Source organism: Pleuronectes platessa, chromosome 3, assembly GCF_947347685.1.
Source record: "Pleuronectes platessa chromosome 3, fPlePla1.1, whole genome shotgun sequence".
Lineage (NCBI taxonomy): Eukaryota > Metazoa > Chordata > Actinopteri > Pleuronectiformes > Pleuronectidae > Pleuronectes > Pleuronectes platessa.
Genome location: NC_070628.1, coordinates 6,332,140 through 6,343,967, shown reverse-complemented (window position 1 = coordinate 6,343,967; position 11,828 = coordinate 6,332,140). Strand labels below are relative to the sequence as shown.

At 42.2% G+C, this 11,828-nt stretch overlaps 1 protein-coding gene across 2 annotated transcripts; it reads right to left on the bottom strand.

Moving 5' to 3' along the window:
• Positions 1–516: 516 nt before the first annotated feature.
• On the bottom strand, positions 517–11,002 carry iqce (IQ motif containing E). 2 transcript variants are annotated; one of them, XM_053419422.1, is made up of 21 exons: positions 10,591–11,002; positions 9,787–9,822; positions 9,612–9,654; positions 9,378–9,527; positions 8,701–8,802; positions 8,443–8,513; positions 8,032–8,145; positions 7,898–7,948; positions 7,742–7,812; positions 7,584–7,656; positions 7,255–7,295; positions 6,657–6,808; positions 5,788–5,843; positions 5,446–5,678; positions 5,176–5,283; positions 4,299–4,548; positions 4,082–4,168; positions 3,723–3,850; positions 3,545–3,630; positions 1,672–1,770; positions 517–1,357 (listed from the first exon to the last, which is right to left on the bottom strand). In XM_053419422.1, exons 1-21 carry the CDS (start codon positions 10,660–10,662, stop codon positions 1,242–1,244), a joined length of 2,139 nt encoding a protein of 712 aa, XP_053275397.1. In that variant the 5' UTR covers positions 10,663–11,002; the 3' UTR covers positions 517–1,241. The 2 variants fall into 2 exon arrangements, with proteins under 2 accessions (XP_053275397.1, XP_053275398.1); XM_053419423.1 differs by having other exon boundaries at positions 6,657–6,805.
• Positions 11,003–11,828: the final 826 nt, after the last annotated feature.

Sequence of the window (11,828 nt, the reverse complement as noted above, 5' to 3'; positions counted from 1 at the left end):
ACGTAAAGTACGCCCCCTGATGTTGAGATTGTGGAAGCACATGTTGCAGAAGTTACAATAATAAACAAAAAAAGTCAGAAATGACACAAAGCACAAACAAATGAAAAGACACAACGTTTTCCCACTCCCAAAGCACAACATTTAAGAAGATGTCAAATTCAAATCCAAGACAGAAAATATAAATAAATCAAAATCACAGTATTACAACCATAGAGAAAGATAAAAGGTGAAATCTTTCAGTGAAACAACTCATAAACAAGACAAAAAGATGTGCAGGAAACCCCAAGTACAACTTTTTAAGAAACTGTTCATACCGTTTAAATCTAAAGATCTAAAAGTACCTCAAACTGTATAACACTGGAGCAAACATCCTTAAATATCCAACAAGAACCACATGAGACCACAGAATTTCCTGTTGTTTTTAAAAAGCATTTTATTGAATGTGTCAGAAAATGAGGTTACATACATCATGTAGAAACTGCCCCCCCCCCACCCCCTCCTGCTCTCTCTCTCTGCTGACATGTTATCAGAGCATTATACAAACTCCCTGTGTATCCTCCCTCCACTGTGTGTTTAGTATTGCAGCAGGCTGATCTATAATTTATTCACAGTTTTGCTCAATAGTGCATCAGTTGGTCGATCATCCCTCGATCATACCTCAGAATCAGCCACAGTTTCATTAGCATGTGAGACAGATTAGTGTGAGGACATTGGTTTGGTGACACGTGGGATCCGTTAGTTATTGAACGTGTGAGTTACCGGCGATGTGGTTCACCCGGACCGGTCGGTCAGGATCACAGACATGAATCCAGGTACCACTCAGATCTGAATTTGAACGTTCATGCAGTAGGCACTTTGGCAAAAACAAACTACCACTAAGAATATCTGGCCCTAATGAGAGCCTGTGACCCAAACACCTCATTGCCAGCGACTTTGTTGAGCACAATAAAGTCTTGGATCTTAAATCTTGATAAATCACAACAATGACAGATCTAAACTGGAACGGTGTTCAGCAGTGAGTGTACCTCCGCCCAGGAGAAGACTGCCCTGACTCCCCCGTCTCCTGCTCATCTGCAGGTTCAGAATATTTAGGCTCTGAGAAGTGCCAACACACACTCGCTCTCTCTCTCTCTTTCTCACACACACACACAGACTCTCTCGCTCTCTCTCACACACACACACACACACAGATTCTCTCGCTCTCTCACACACACACACACACACACACACACACACATACTTTATAACATTAAGACTTCTCTGCTTCTCAGAGGTCGTGACGGAGACACTATGATGTCATCAGAATCGTCCGAGTCGACTGCGGCGGCTCCTCCAGACTCGGCTGTGAAATGGAGCTCTGTTTGGAGACACAGCCGATAAACAGGTAAACTTGTGATTTACCACCTTAAAAAGAAATACATTCAACCTAATTAGCCTTAAAAAACTGAATACAGAAGTATTGTGCGATTTAAAAAAAAGGATATTTCTACATGACCACGTATCTCATTCCAGCATTTTTCCCTCCAGCAAACATTTAATTACAGTGTTAGAAAATCCAATAAGCTTTAAATATTCACGCAGACACATCAGCCCATACAAAGCAGGAGGTGACCTAAAGTCTTTATGTGCTTTCAACAGACACAACACAGTGAAACATGAACTGCCTCTGACCTGTGGTGGGCGTCGTCCCGGAGGCGTGAATGTAAGAGACGAGCGGCGAGTCCTCTTCATCACCCGGCTTCGCTTCATCGTCGTGGCGGGACGCGGCACCTTAACATATCAAAACAACACATGCAGCCATTACGGCTCAATTCAAACACGTACTGAAAATATCTGAGTGGATGACGCACTTGGTGATCTATTTTTACATGAAGCTTCTTTCAGATCTGCACTGAAGTCCAACAACATTAATCCTGAATATTTATTTGAAGAGCTGTCAGTGAGATTTCAAATGTCAGAGTCAACTGCTCCAGACATTTTCAGGAACATAAGCCCGTGTGAGAATACAGCAGGAACATTTCCAGGAAGTTCACAGTCAGTGAGTGGGCATGTGGATAACTTTATTAAACACACAATGGACAAGAAACTGGGCGAATACAAATGTCTCAGTATAACAAAAATGTGCCAGAAGACACAAACGAAGATGTCAAGACAGAAAGACAACGATATTTGAGAGCTTTTAACGATAAGAAACTGAAAACTCCTGTTGTTGTGAATGTGTGTGAAAAAGATACTCTCCTGATGGGTTCTTCATATGTGAAAGGTACAGTCCAGGAAATGTCTGAACTCGATTTTCAGAACATTTTCCAGAGTTCATATATGAAAACCGGGGATGCTGAAGTCTCACAGTGGAGCCCAGAGCACATCAAGTGGAGAGCCAGTATGTAAACATGCAGAGAAACTGCTGACATTGCTGCTCTGCTCTCTGCACTCATCTGCCATGTGAGAGGTTCAGGGGCATTGAAGCCTAGCAGGGTAAATTAAACCAGACTGAAGCCCTGGCATAGCCCTTGAGCAGCGGAGGCTTTAGATTTTGCAGGGGTCATGTGAGGAAGCGACAGAGCAGCTGAGCGCCCTCATCCCTCTTTGACAGGAAGCTTTCAGAGCAACCGGCTGGTGAACAGGAGACAGACACCCTGGAATTAGATCAGTGTGCCAGCAAAGTCTGAAACCACTCATAAATACATCTGGGAAGAACTGATGAGCAACGCTGGGGAGGAGAGGAGGAGAGGAGGAGAGGAGGAGAGGAGGGCGATGCTATGTTGTTCCTGATCGACACTCCGGACTGATTTGTGGTTTCTATACTTTCAATGTTAAATAAATGGGGAGCAGAAACGTTTTTGTGGGCAAAGCTGTGTAATGTGTACGTTTGTTTTTGATTTGTTCATAAAATATAAAATGAATACGTGATCACAGACTTAAACGACCACCTTGTGCTTGTAAACATCCGCTTACCAGTCAAATTGAACAAAATATCACATCCTCCCTTTCTGTTGCAGAGTTATGTCATTAATTACTGACCAGAAAACATAATTATGTGAAAGTGAAGTTGACCTTTAACCTGTAAGACTTTCGTGTTAAATCTAGTGATAACTAGCATATGAACGTTTTTTGTGAGGTCTCAGTGACTTTGTAACCTTTGACTAACAAGTTACAGTTTAATCAGGTCATCATTGAGTCTAAGGTCAAGTTTGTGCCAGATATAATTCCCTCCTCTCCTCTCCTCTCAAAATCGAATTAGTTCATTCTTTAAACCAAATGAATGAGAAAAAAACAATCCAAAACAATGCTTTATGAAATATTTCTGACCTTTGACCACCAAAATCGAATCGGCTCATTCTTGAGTACAAGTGAACGTTTCCGCCATATTTGAAGGGAATTTCTCATGGTGTTCCCACCAGAGAACCTTTGAGGAGGTTCCCTCACAGTATTCCTGAGATGTCTCGCTCATAAGAGGGTACCAGACATCCTGAGAACACGATGCCTCAGTCTTAAGCTGCTGCCGACTCAGAGACATAGAAAGTACTTTATGTCTGAACCTTACCTGTTCTGCCAGGTATTGATCGAGGTCTTCTCGGGACAAGTGTGGGCAACCGGTTTCCCACTGGAGAAGGCACAGAGAACCCTGAGCTAAGAGATAAACACACGTACACAACACTGCATTATGTTCTGCTTGTGTGGATTGATTTACTTTCTTCATTTCTTGGATGTAAATGAGTCACCTCTCTGCTGCGAGACTACAGCGAGTCAGGTGACCCCTGAACGCAGACTGCAGCACCGTCAAGGCAACCACGTCCATGTCTCCACCCACAGGGGAAGCTGCATCGCTGCGGCTCGCTGCATCCACAGTCTGAAAAAGACGAGATGAGTAAAAGATAAAGGAGAAGAGCGAAACACAAGAGAGAAGAGAGGTTGAGTGGGTGAGATAGAGAGGGAAAATCATGCGAGTAGATTTCAGCAGGCTCACAGGGAATGGTTTCAAGAGCCCTCTGCTGGCTAGAAACAATGTTTTATTGCACTGCTTTATTGCTGTACAGTGAGTGTGTGTGTGTGTGTGTGTGTGTCTGTGTGTCTGTATAACCTTGTCCTGTATTTCTTTCAGCAGGTTCTTGAGCTGTGACTCTCTGACAAGATGAGCTCTTAATGCAGACTGCAGCATCACAGTGTCCTGCAGACAGAATGTGGACAGATGGAGACAGAAAGAAGAATCTGAGACAAAGTGCCTGGACTTTTCTTAAATAGTCTTTCTCTAACACATCGATCATTTTATTTTTACATAACCCTGGTGTGTTTCATACCCTATTACTGTGCTCCCTCAAGTTTGTCGGGGTGATGCTTGCTGCCGTTTCTCTTTCTTCCCTTTTCGTCTCTTCACCTCCACCACCGTCCATCTCTCTAACTCGGGCGTCCATCTCTTCTCCCTCCTCCAGACCTGATCTGCCCGTATCGTCATCATGGTCGACTGCCGTTGTGGCGCAGGGAGAGGAAAGCTCGGCTAGGGCAGACTCCAGAGTTTGGATCCTCACCAACAACTCCTCCAGCTCCTGTCTGAGAGACACACACATAAACAATAAACACACATATAACACAACTAGCAGCCACAGTAGTTGTCCTCTAACAGTTAATAGGTTTTCAAAATGTATGACACTGGTTTGGAACTAAATATACAGGTTTTGGACAGGGAACCTATAATGGGATGAGATGCAGTTGCATATCAACATAATGTGGATCTGGTTATTTTTCCAGTTGACTTGAGTTGAGTTGTCTTTTGAGCCTGTATGTAAAACTCTTCTTTATGATCTAATGTATCTATGGCACTGATTATGACATCACTCACACTGCCAGGTCTCCTTCAGTCACATCAGTTTATGGCCTGGATGTTATATAATGAACCATAATTTACATAACTCTCAGGTGGACAACAGCAACTGTGTATCTGGGACATTTATGATGTGACTACAAAGTCTCTAAAGGACTGAAGCATCAGCTGTGATCTCTACAATCGGAACAAGAACAATTCTCTATTTAAGCTACTGTTTCAAATGCAAATCATTTGAATATCAATATTTTGAGAAAGGTTTTGATGAAAACAGCAACATAACAGCAGAATATTAAGAATATAAAGATGTCGCACGGAGCCTCCCTGAGGAGGAGAGATATAAAAGTCAAACGTACTGATGCTGCTGTCTCTCTTTGTCACGTTCATGTGTTTGTTCCTCCTTCCATCGCTCTGTTTCTTTCTCCAGTTCTTCTCTTTCTGTCTTCAGCTGTGTCAGTTCATCACTGAAATAACACAGAAACACAAATACAGTTTACAGTCCAAACTTAAGTCAGTAGCTTTAATAATCATAACCTCAGTGACTCATGTTAAACCTGTTCTTTCACTAGTATGTTCTGTGAATCTGGATTCTTCAGTGTTTTGACTGGAGGTTAACGTTCACTCACTCTTTACTTGTCAGACTCTCATGAAGCTCAAACTTCTCCTTCTCCAATTGGCCGAGGTTTTCTCTCAGATCTGAAAACTCCTCCTCCTCCTCTTCAGTCATCGTTCCCACGGAGACCACTGCCTCTGTTGCCATGGTAAACCCCGGAATATCAGCAGGCGTGGCCTGGACCTCCTGATCCAATCGGATGCTGCTGTTGGCTGGCTGGGTGTGGCCTCTGGTGTCCTGCAGCCTCTGATAGGAGGAGAGAGGAGTTTGTACGTGATGATGCTGGAAACTTTAAAGCTTCAGTCAGAAACAAATGAGGTCGAGTGTTTACATGAGAACAACAGTTTCAAATCACCTTCTCCAGCTCCAGCAGCCTCCGCAGCAGCCTCTGCTTACTCCACTCACTGTAACCTGGGAAACACAACCACACAAACACACACATTCAACACAATACACATTGTTCTATTGTTGTCTGTAATTAATGATATATTCTTGTTCTAAAGTAAAAAAAGAAGTAGATGTGTTTCAGTACAACAAATTAAAGATGAGATGAAACCATTGCACAAATTGCACTATTGTTGTTTTATTTTCTCTTCAGCTGTTTATATATATATATACTTTATTTTCTATCTTAAATCTTGATATTCTATTTTATACTATTTCTATTTTATTTTTTAGGTCGTAATTACTTGAGCATTGCTAGAAGAGAGCCTGTGACCCAAGCATTTCACTGCCAGCGACTGCTTAATGTTATTGTTGTGCATTTGATAATAAAAAAATCTTGAATCTTGAAAGCTTAAACTATTAACTAAAGTATCAATGTGTGAAATTCATTTGATTATATTCCTCTGAATAAAATAATGCATATATAAATAAAATAATGCATATATAAATCTCAAAATATTAAAATGTCCTTTTCCTGTTTGTGAAATGCATTTTTCTAAACTTTATAAATTGACTCCAGCTTTCAGAACAGTTTTCACATAACAACTTGTACAGCTATAACACATTTAAGTTAACACAACGTTATCCAGACTTTACTCTTTTGGATCAATGCATCTCACATTCTGCCACACAGCAGAACATGGAAGCGGAGGTGAATTAAGTAAAGAGGTGTCACATTCAGAGGAGGTCCTGTGAGGGTCAAACTAGAAACTGACGAAGGGAGTGGATGTAAAGTAAAACTCTTCTTGGTCAGTTTGGTTTTGTGTGTGAGAAACAGACCTTTGACTCCTCCAGCAGGACTGTCAGTGTTGAGCTCCTCCCTGAGAGTCGAGTTCTCCTGTTGGAGCTGCTTCAGGTTCTCGGACAGACGATGAACCGTGGAGGTTAAAGTCTTCTGCTGCCTCTGGGAACATTTACTCTCCGCCCGACTGCTGCAGATGGAGAGAGACAGAGAGAGATGAAGATGTCCTGAGAGACACAATTAATAAATCAGCAGATTACAGTATTTTTAAACGTGTCACAAATCCTGAGATCAATTGCCTCTTATAAACAAAATATCAAGTGTGCATTGTTTTTGTTGCAGATTGTATAAAGTGCTGAGGTGTTATTTTATATCACCTTTTCTTATTAGATAGCCTTGAATAATTTAACGTACATTCACTCAAAACAATAACAAAGTCACAACCAGAGCAACTGACTCAGTTATTTGCATCCGGCTCACCTCCAGATAATTTCAGGAAAATGTCAGGATTTAAGAGTTCCTGTCTCAGGCTGAGAGTGGCACCACTTTTATAACTTCTTGTGATTCCAAAAAGTCCACTCAGAAAGAACTGAAATGATACTTAAGCATGTTGCTGGTGTCTTTGTTGACGTATACCTTTTCTCTGCAGCTCCTAAAAGCGTCCGGAGTCTCTGGATCTGAAAGACGAGGCCAACATTAAGCACATTAGGTGAGAAATCCATTTCCACAGCTTAGCTCACACACTGTAACCAAAGTAAATTAAGGATAACATAGAGCAGTGGCTGAGTCACTCTTTGAACATTAAAATCTATTTTCAACATGGTTTTCTTTCTCTGGTGGTTGTTTCAGGTGTTCTGCTTTTTGAAGTCTATACACGGTAACATTCCAGAAGATCTTTTTACTTTTATATTCAGATGGGAGAAATAATGAAAAAGTTGAAATGTGCCTAGATGCATTGATGTTACCTCTTCAAAGTAGGTTTCTACTGTGATCTTCAGCTCCTCCAGGTTGGTGGTCCTCAGGTCACTTTGCAGTTTACTGCGGAATAAGAGAGAATAAAATAAATGTGCTGCTTCACACATCCACCGAATGGACTGATGAAAAGATTGGAAGACATTTTTACCTCAGGGCATTTTCCTTCTCTCTGCACTGCTGCTCCAGCTTCAGAATTCTCTGCTTCAGACCGTTCAGAACCTTTACAGACAGAATCACTTTCATTAACCTGTTTAAGTTAAATCCTATAAGTAATCTCTGGTTCTTTCAGTCTGGACCCACTCACCACACTGCCCTCTCTTTTCTTATCCACCAAACTGCGAGTATACTCTGATCCCTGTGGAGAGAGATCGTTTGTTAATGTGTTTATGAATTTTAAAGTTTTTGTGACAAAAATGAGAAGCAGTTTAAATATCATACTTTAGTGGGATCCAGCAGTTCTTCTATCTGCTTCTCTCTTTTGGCGTTATCTTCCTCCAGGCGGCGTAGTTTTGCTTTCATTTGCTGATTGTCAGACTTCTGGGCCTGGAGACTCTGCAGACGTTACAAGGGATTAAAGAAGAAGCAAAAAGGTTAAAGTCAACATTTAGAAAGTGGGATTATGGGTAAGATCCACCATTCAGTTGTGTTTCAGTTCAGTGAGTGGGGCACAGGTTGATGGGATTTTTTGTTTTCTACATGAAACAGCAGAATCATTCATTATGAGTGGCTGCAGAGGGCGCTGTTGCTTCTAACCCCCTTTCCCTTTTGCAGAGTAACAAAGGTCAGAGTCAGGTACAGAATCTCACACTGGACCTGGCCGGTAGTCAGTGACCTGCTTATCAATCATACCTTCTTGAGACGGATAATCTCATCGTACATGTCCTCCTTCTCTCTGTGTTCACCTGGGCTGACGGTAAAGCCTGCAACACATACGGGCAAAAAACGAGGAGACAGTTAAACACGGATCGCACTTCAGTTACATTTTCACTCTGCAGTGAATGAAACAGCTGATGAGGATGAGGCTGCGTCAATTTCTGCTTCTGTCTCCCGCCCCTCAGCTAGCTGCACTTTCACCCTGGCCACTGTTACTCCTACACATTCTCTCACCGACGGATGCGGAGTGGAGATGTTTGTGTTTCCTGGAGCTCAAGGTCTGTTTGAGCAGCTCTGGTGTGACGTCGCACACGGATCTTAGCGTAGGAGACAGATCTAAAAAAGAGCGAGATGGAGGGATTCAATGGTTTAACGGGTCTGTGCAGTTTCATTACTGTGTGTAGCAGAGACTGTAGATAAAACTAGAGATTAAAGAAACTCTCCACTTCCATCCGTATAGGAGTCTTTCCATGTCCATCTACTATCAACTATCAATCATGATGTTTAATCCCATTTTACAGCATCAAATGACTAATTAAAACCAAATTTACTGAAAAATTAGCACCTGTATTATTCATCAGTGGGATAAGAAACTACCTAACATGACAGAAACCTGCCACCAGGGTGCAGTCAAGATGTTTAGTTTTCCTTTGAGGTAGCTGTCATGTCCTCCATGCATTCTTCGATCAGTCCTAACCACTTTATAAGAAGATAATATGTTAGGGTCAATGTCCAGAGGGATCAATCCAAAAGGGATATTTCTTATTAAACCTGCGGAGCTGCTTATCATCAGTCCTGAGCAGGACACCAGTTATCAGCTGAACAAACACTCAGTTCTATCAATCTCTCCTCCAGCCATCCCTCCTGAGGACAGACAGGGTTTAAGCTGCCCTTTTTTTTACGGTGCTTACCGTGACCGTTGCTGAGGGACGTGAGAAGAGCCGAGCCACTATCCCCAGCAGCCTCCCCTCTGGTGTCTCCCAGGGACGCCCTGGGTAGTCTCCAGGCTGCCACGGCCGCTCTCCTGGGGTTCACATTCAGGCTGGAGAGGTATGGTGACCCTACACGTATATTAACAATCATGAAGTTTAGAAAGTGTAAAAGTCAAAGTGTCTGTTTATAGTCTCAGGCTCAGCAGGTCTTACTCGGGGAAGGAGGCTTCCTAGAAGATCTTTTCTTGCTTGTTATCTGGAAGAGGAGAAAACCGAGGGATTGAAGCAGAGGGAAAGGTGCAATAAACTAAATCTCTATGAACATAGATATCAACAGAGAAACAAAACATACAGAGACATCATCAACAATCGGAGTGGATCAGGTTACCTTTTCCAAAATATCAGCCGAGAATGAAAAGCCATCCTGGAGAGAGGAGAGAGGAGAGAGGAGGAGGAGAGAGAGAGAGAGAGAGAGGAGAGAGGAGAGAGGAGAGAGGAGGGAGGAGAGAGGAGGAGGGAGAGAGGAGAGAAGAGAGAGGACAGATGACAGAGGAGAGAGGAGAGAGGAGAGTCAGGTTTATTATCCTATCAGAGGGAAATGGGATCACAGCAGCGTGTTAAACGATCATATAAACAATCATAAATGCAACATTAAAGTGTCATTAAAACCACAGCCTTGACTCTGGAGGAGAAAATCATTTTTTAAAGTTAAAAATAAATAATAACCTGATAGTTATCGTGATAATTAGCAATTATCAATATTTAAAAAAAGAAGGATTTGACTGAACTGTTCTCGTGACCACTTCAAGCTCATCAATGTTTAAACTCAATCTTCAACTTAAGAAGGAAACAGTCAGGGAACAACAAGATACAGAGTCAGCTGACAGCTACCATCAGTTACCATCAATAACCATAAGTTCCCATCACTTAACATCTGTAACTATCAGTTAGCATCACTTTCCATTAGTCACCATTCGTTATCGGCCGCTTCCATCAATAATCGTTAGTTAATATCAGGAATCATTAGTTACCATCAGTTAGTACTAGTTACCATCAGTTACTATTAGTACCCACAAGTTCCCATTAGTTACCACCAGTATCCATTAGATAATATCAGTCTCCATTAGTTACCATCAGTAAACACCAGTATCCACCAGTCACCACCAGTACCCACCAGTAGCTGAAGACTCACCAGCTCGTCGCAGTCCTCATCAGTCTGGACATCACTCGCCTCCACAGACATTTTACCAGCTTCACTAAACATCGTCACGTTAAGTCTGAAAACTTGTGTTTCTCTGCGTGTGATCCTCTCATCGTCTCTTCCGGAGACACACACACAAACAAACACACACACACTCACACAGACACACACACTCACTCACACCTCTCGCTAACAGCAGTAGTAAAAACACGGGGCAACAAAAGAGACGCTACGACAGCCACACTTCGCATCCACAGCTCTGCGCAGTCTCCGCGTAGCGAGGCGGGGACACGGAGGACAGACACCGGTAACCATCGCGTCCGGGACCCGGTGGAACCTCCGTGTTTTCACCTCGGCGCTGGAGACGAGTCTGTAGCAACCATGAAGGCGAGCAGCTGCTGAAGAGACGCGGCAAGCTGGCGAGAGCACAGCGAGCGGAACAGGAAACGGACCGACGCTTCTTTCATCGTAAAGCAGCAAACACTCAAGAAGATGGCTAACTCGTATCAAATTACGTTAAGTTTAATAAATGTGTTTTTTATACATTATTGTAGATGATTATATTCAAGAAAATTTGAATATATATATAGTGTTATGTCCACTCGTTTTACACTAGAAGTTTTATTTTGAAATGTCTAACCAGTGGCTTCGTTTAGCTTGACTGTGTTGTTAACCGAACCGCAGCCCAGGGGTGAGTCTTAATACTCCTTCCGCCCTCTCTTCAATTCAGACTTGCTTTTTCACGTCGCTCATTGGTGGAGAGCTACAAGTAGGCGGGGTCGTGTCTCGTCTTCTCCAATAGCGTGAGAGGAGGAGACGAGGAACAGGGAAAGTGAAGGAGACACCTGAGACCAATCCTGTGCTTTGTGTACAGCGCTTATTAGTTAAAAAACTAAACATGTAAAGATTACTGCACACAAAAACACACACACACACACATATATATATATATATATATATATATATATATACACAATTAAATATGATACAATGTTTCAAATGTCTTTACTTTGGAACTTAAATCGTCCTGCTCCTATTTTCCTTATTTGGTTTTCCATACTTTTTTGCATGAACAATACATTTGCATAAACATATATTACATCTGACTTGTAACATATTGTAATTGTATTTATAGTTTATATTAAAACGTAGGTGTGCAACTACATTTGCAGCAGCATCCTGTCTCTTATTCTTCTTGCTTGAGGTTCCTATACCTCTCATGTCTTGCT

Bases quoted from the DNA above. Each gene is read 5' to 3' on its own strand.
- iqce (XM_053419422.1), bottom strand. From the start codon at position 10,662: ATGTTTAGTGAAGCTGGTAAAATGTCTGTGGAGGCGAGTGATGTCCAG. The intron at 9,655-9,786 runs GTAACCTGATCC...CTCCTCTTCCAG, and splicing joins CGGCTGATATTTTGGAAAAG to ATAACAAGCAAGAAAAGATC. The intron at 5,284-5,445 runs GTGAGTGAACGT...GTGTTATTTCAG, and splicing joins GAGAGTCTGACAAGTAAAGA to TGATGAACTGACACAGCTGA.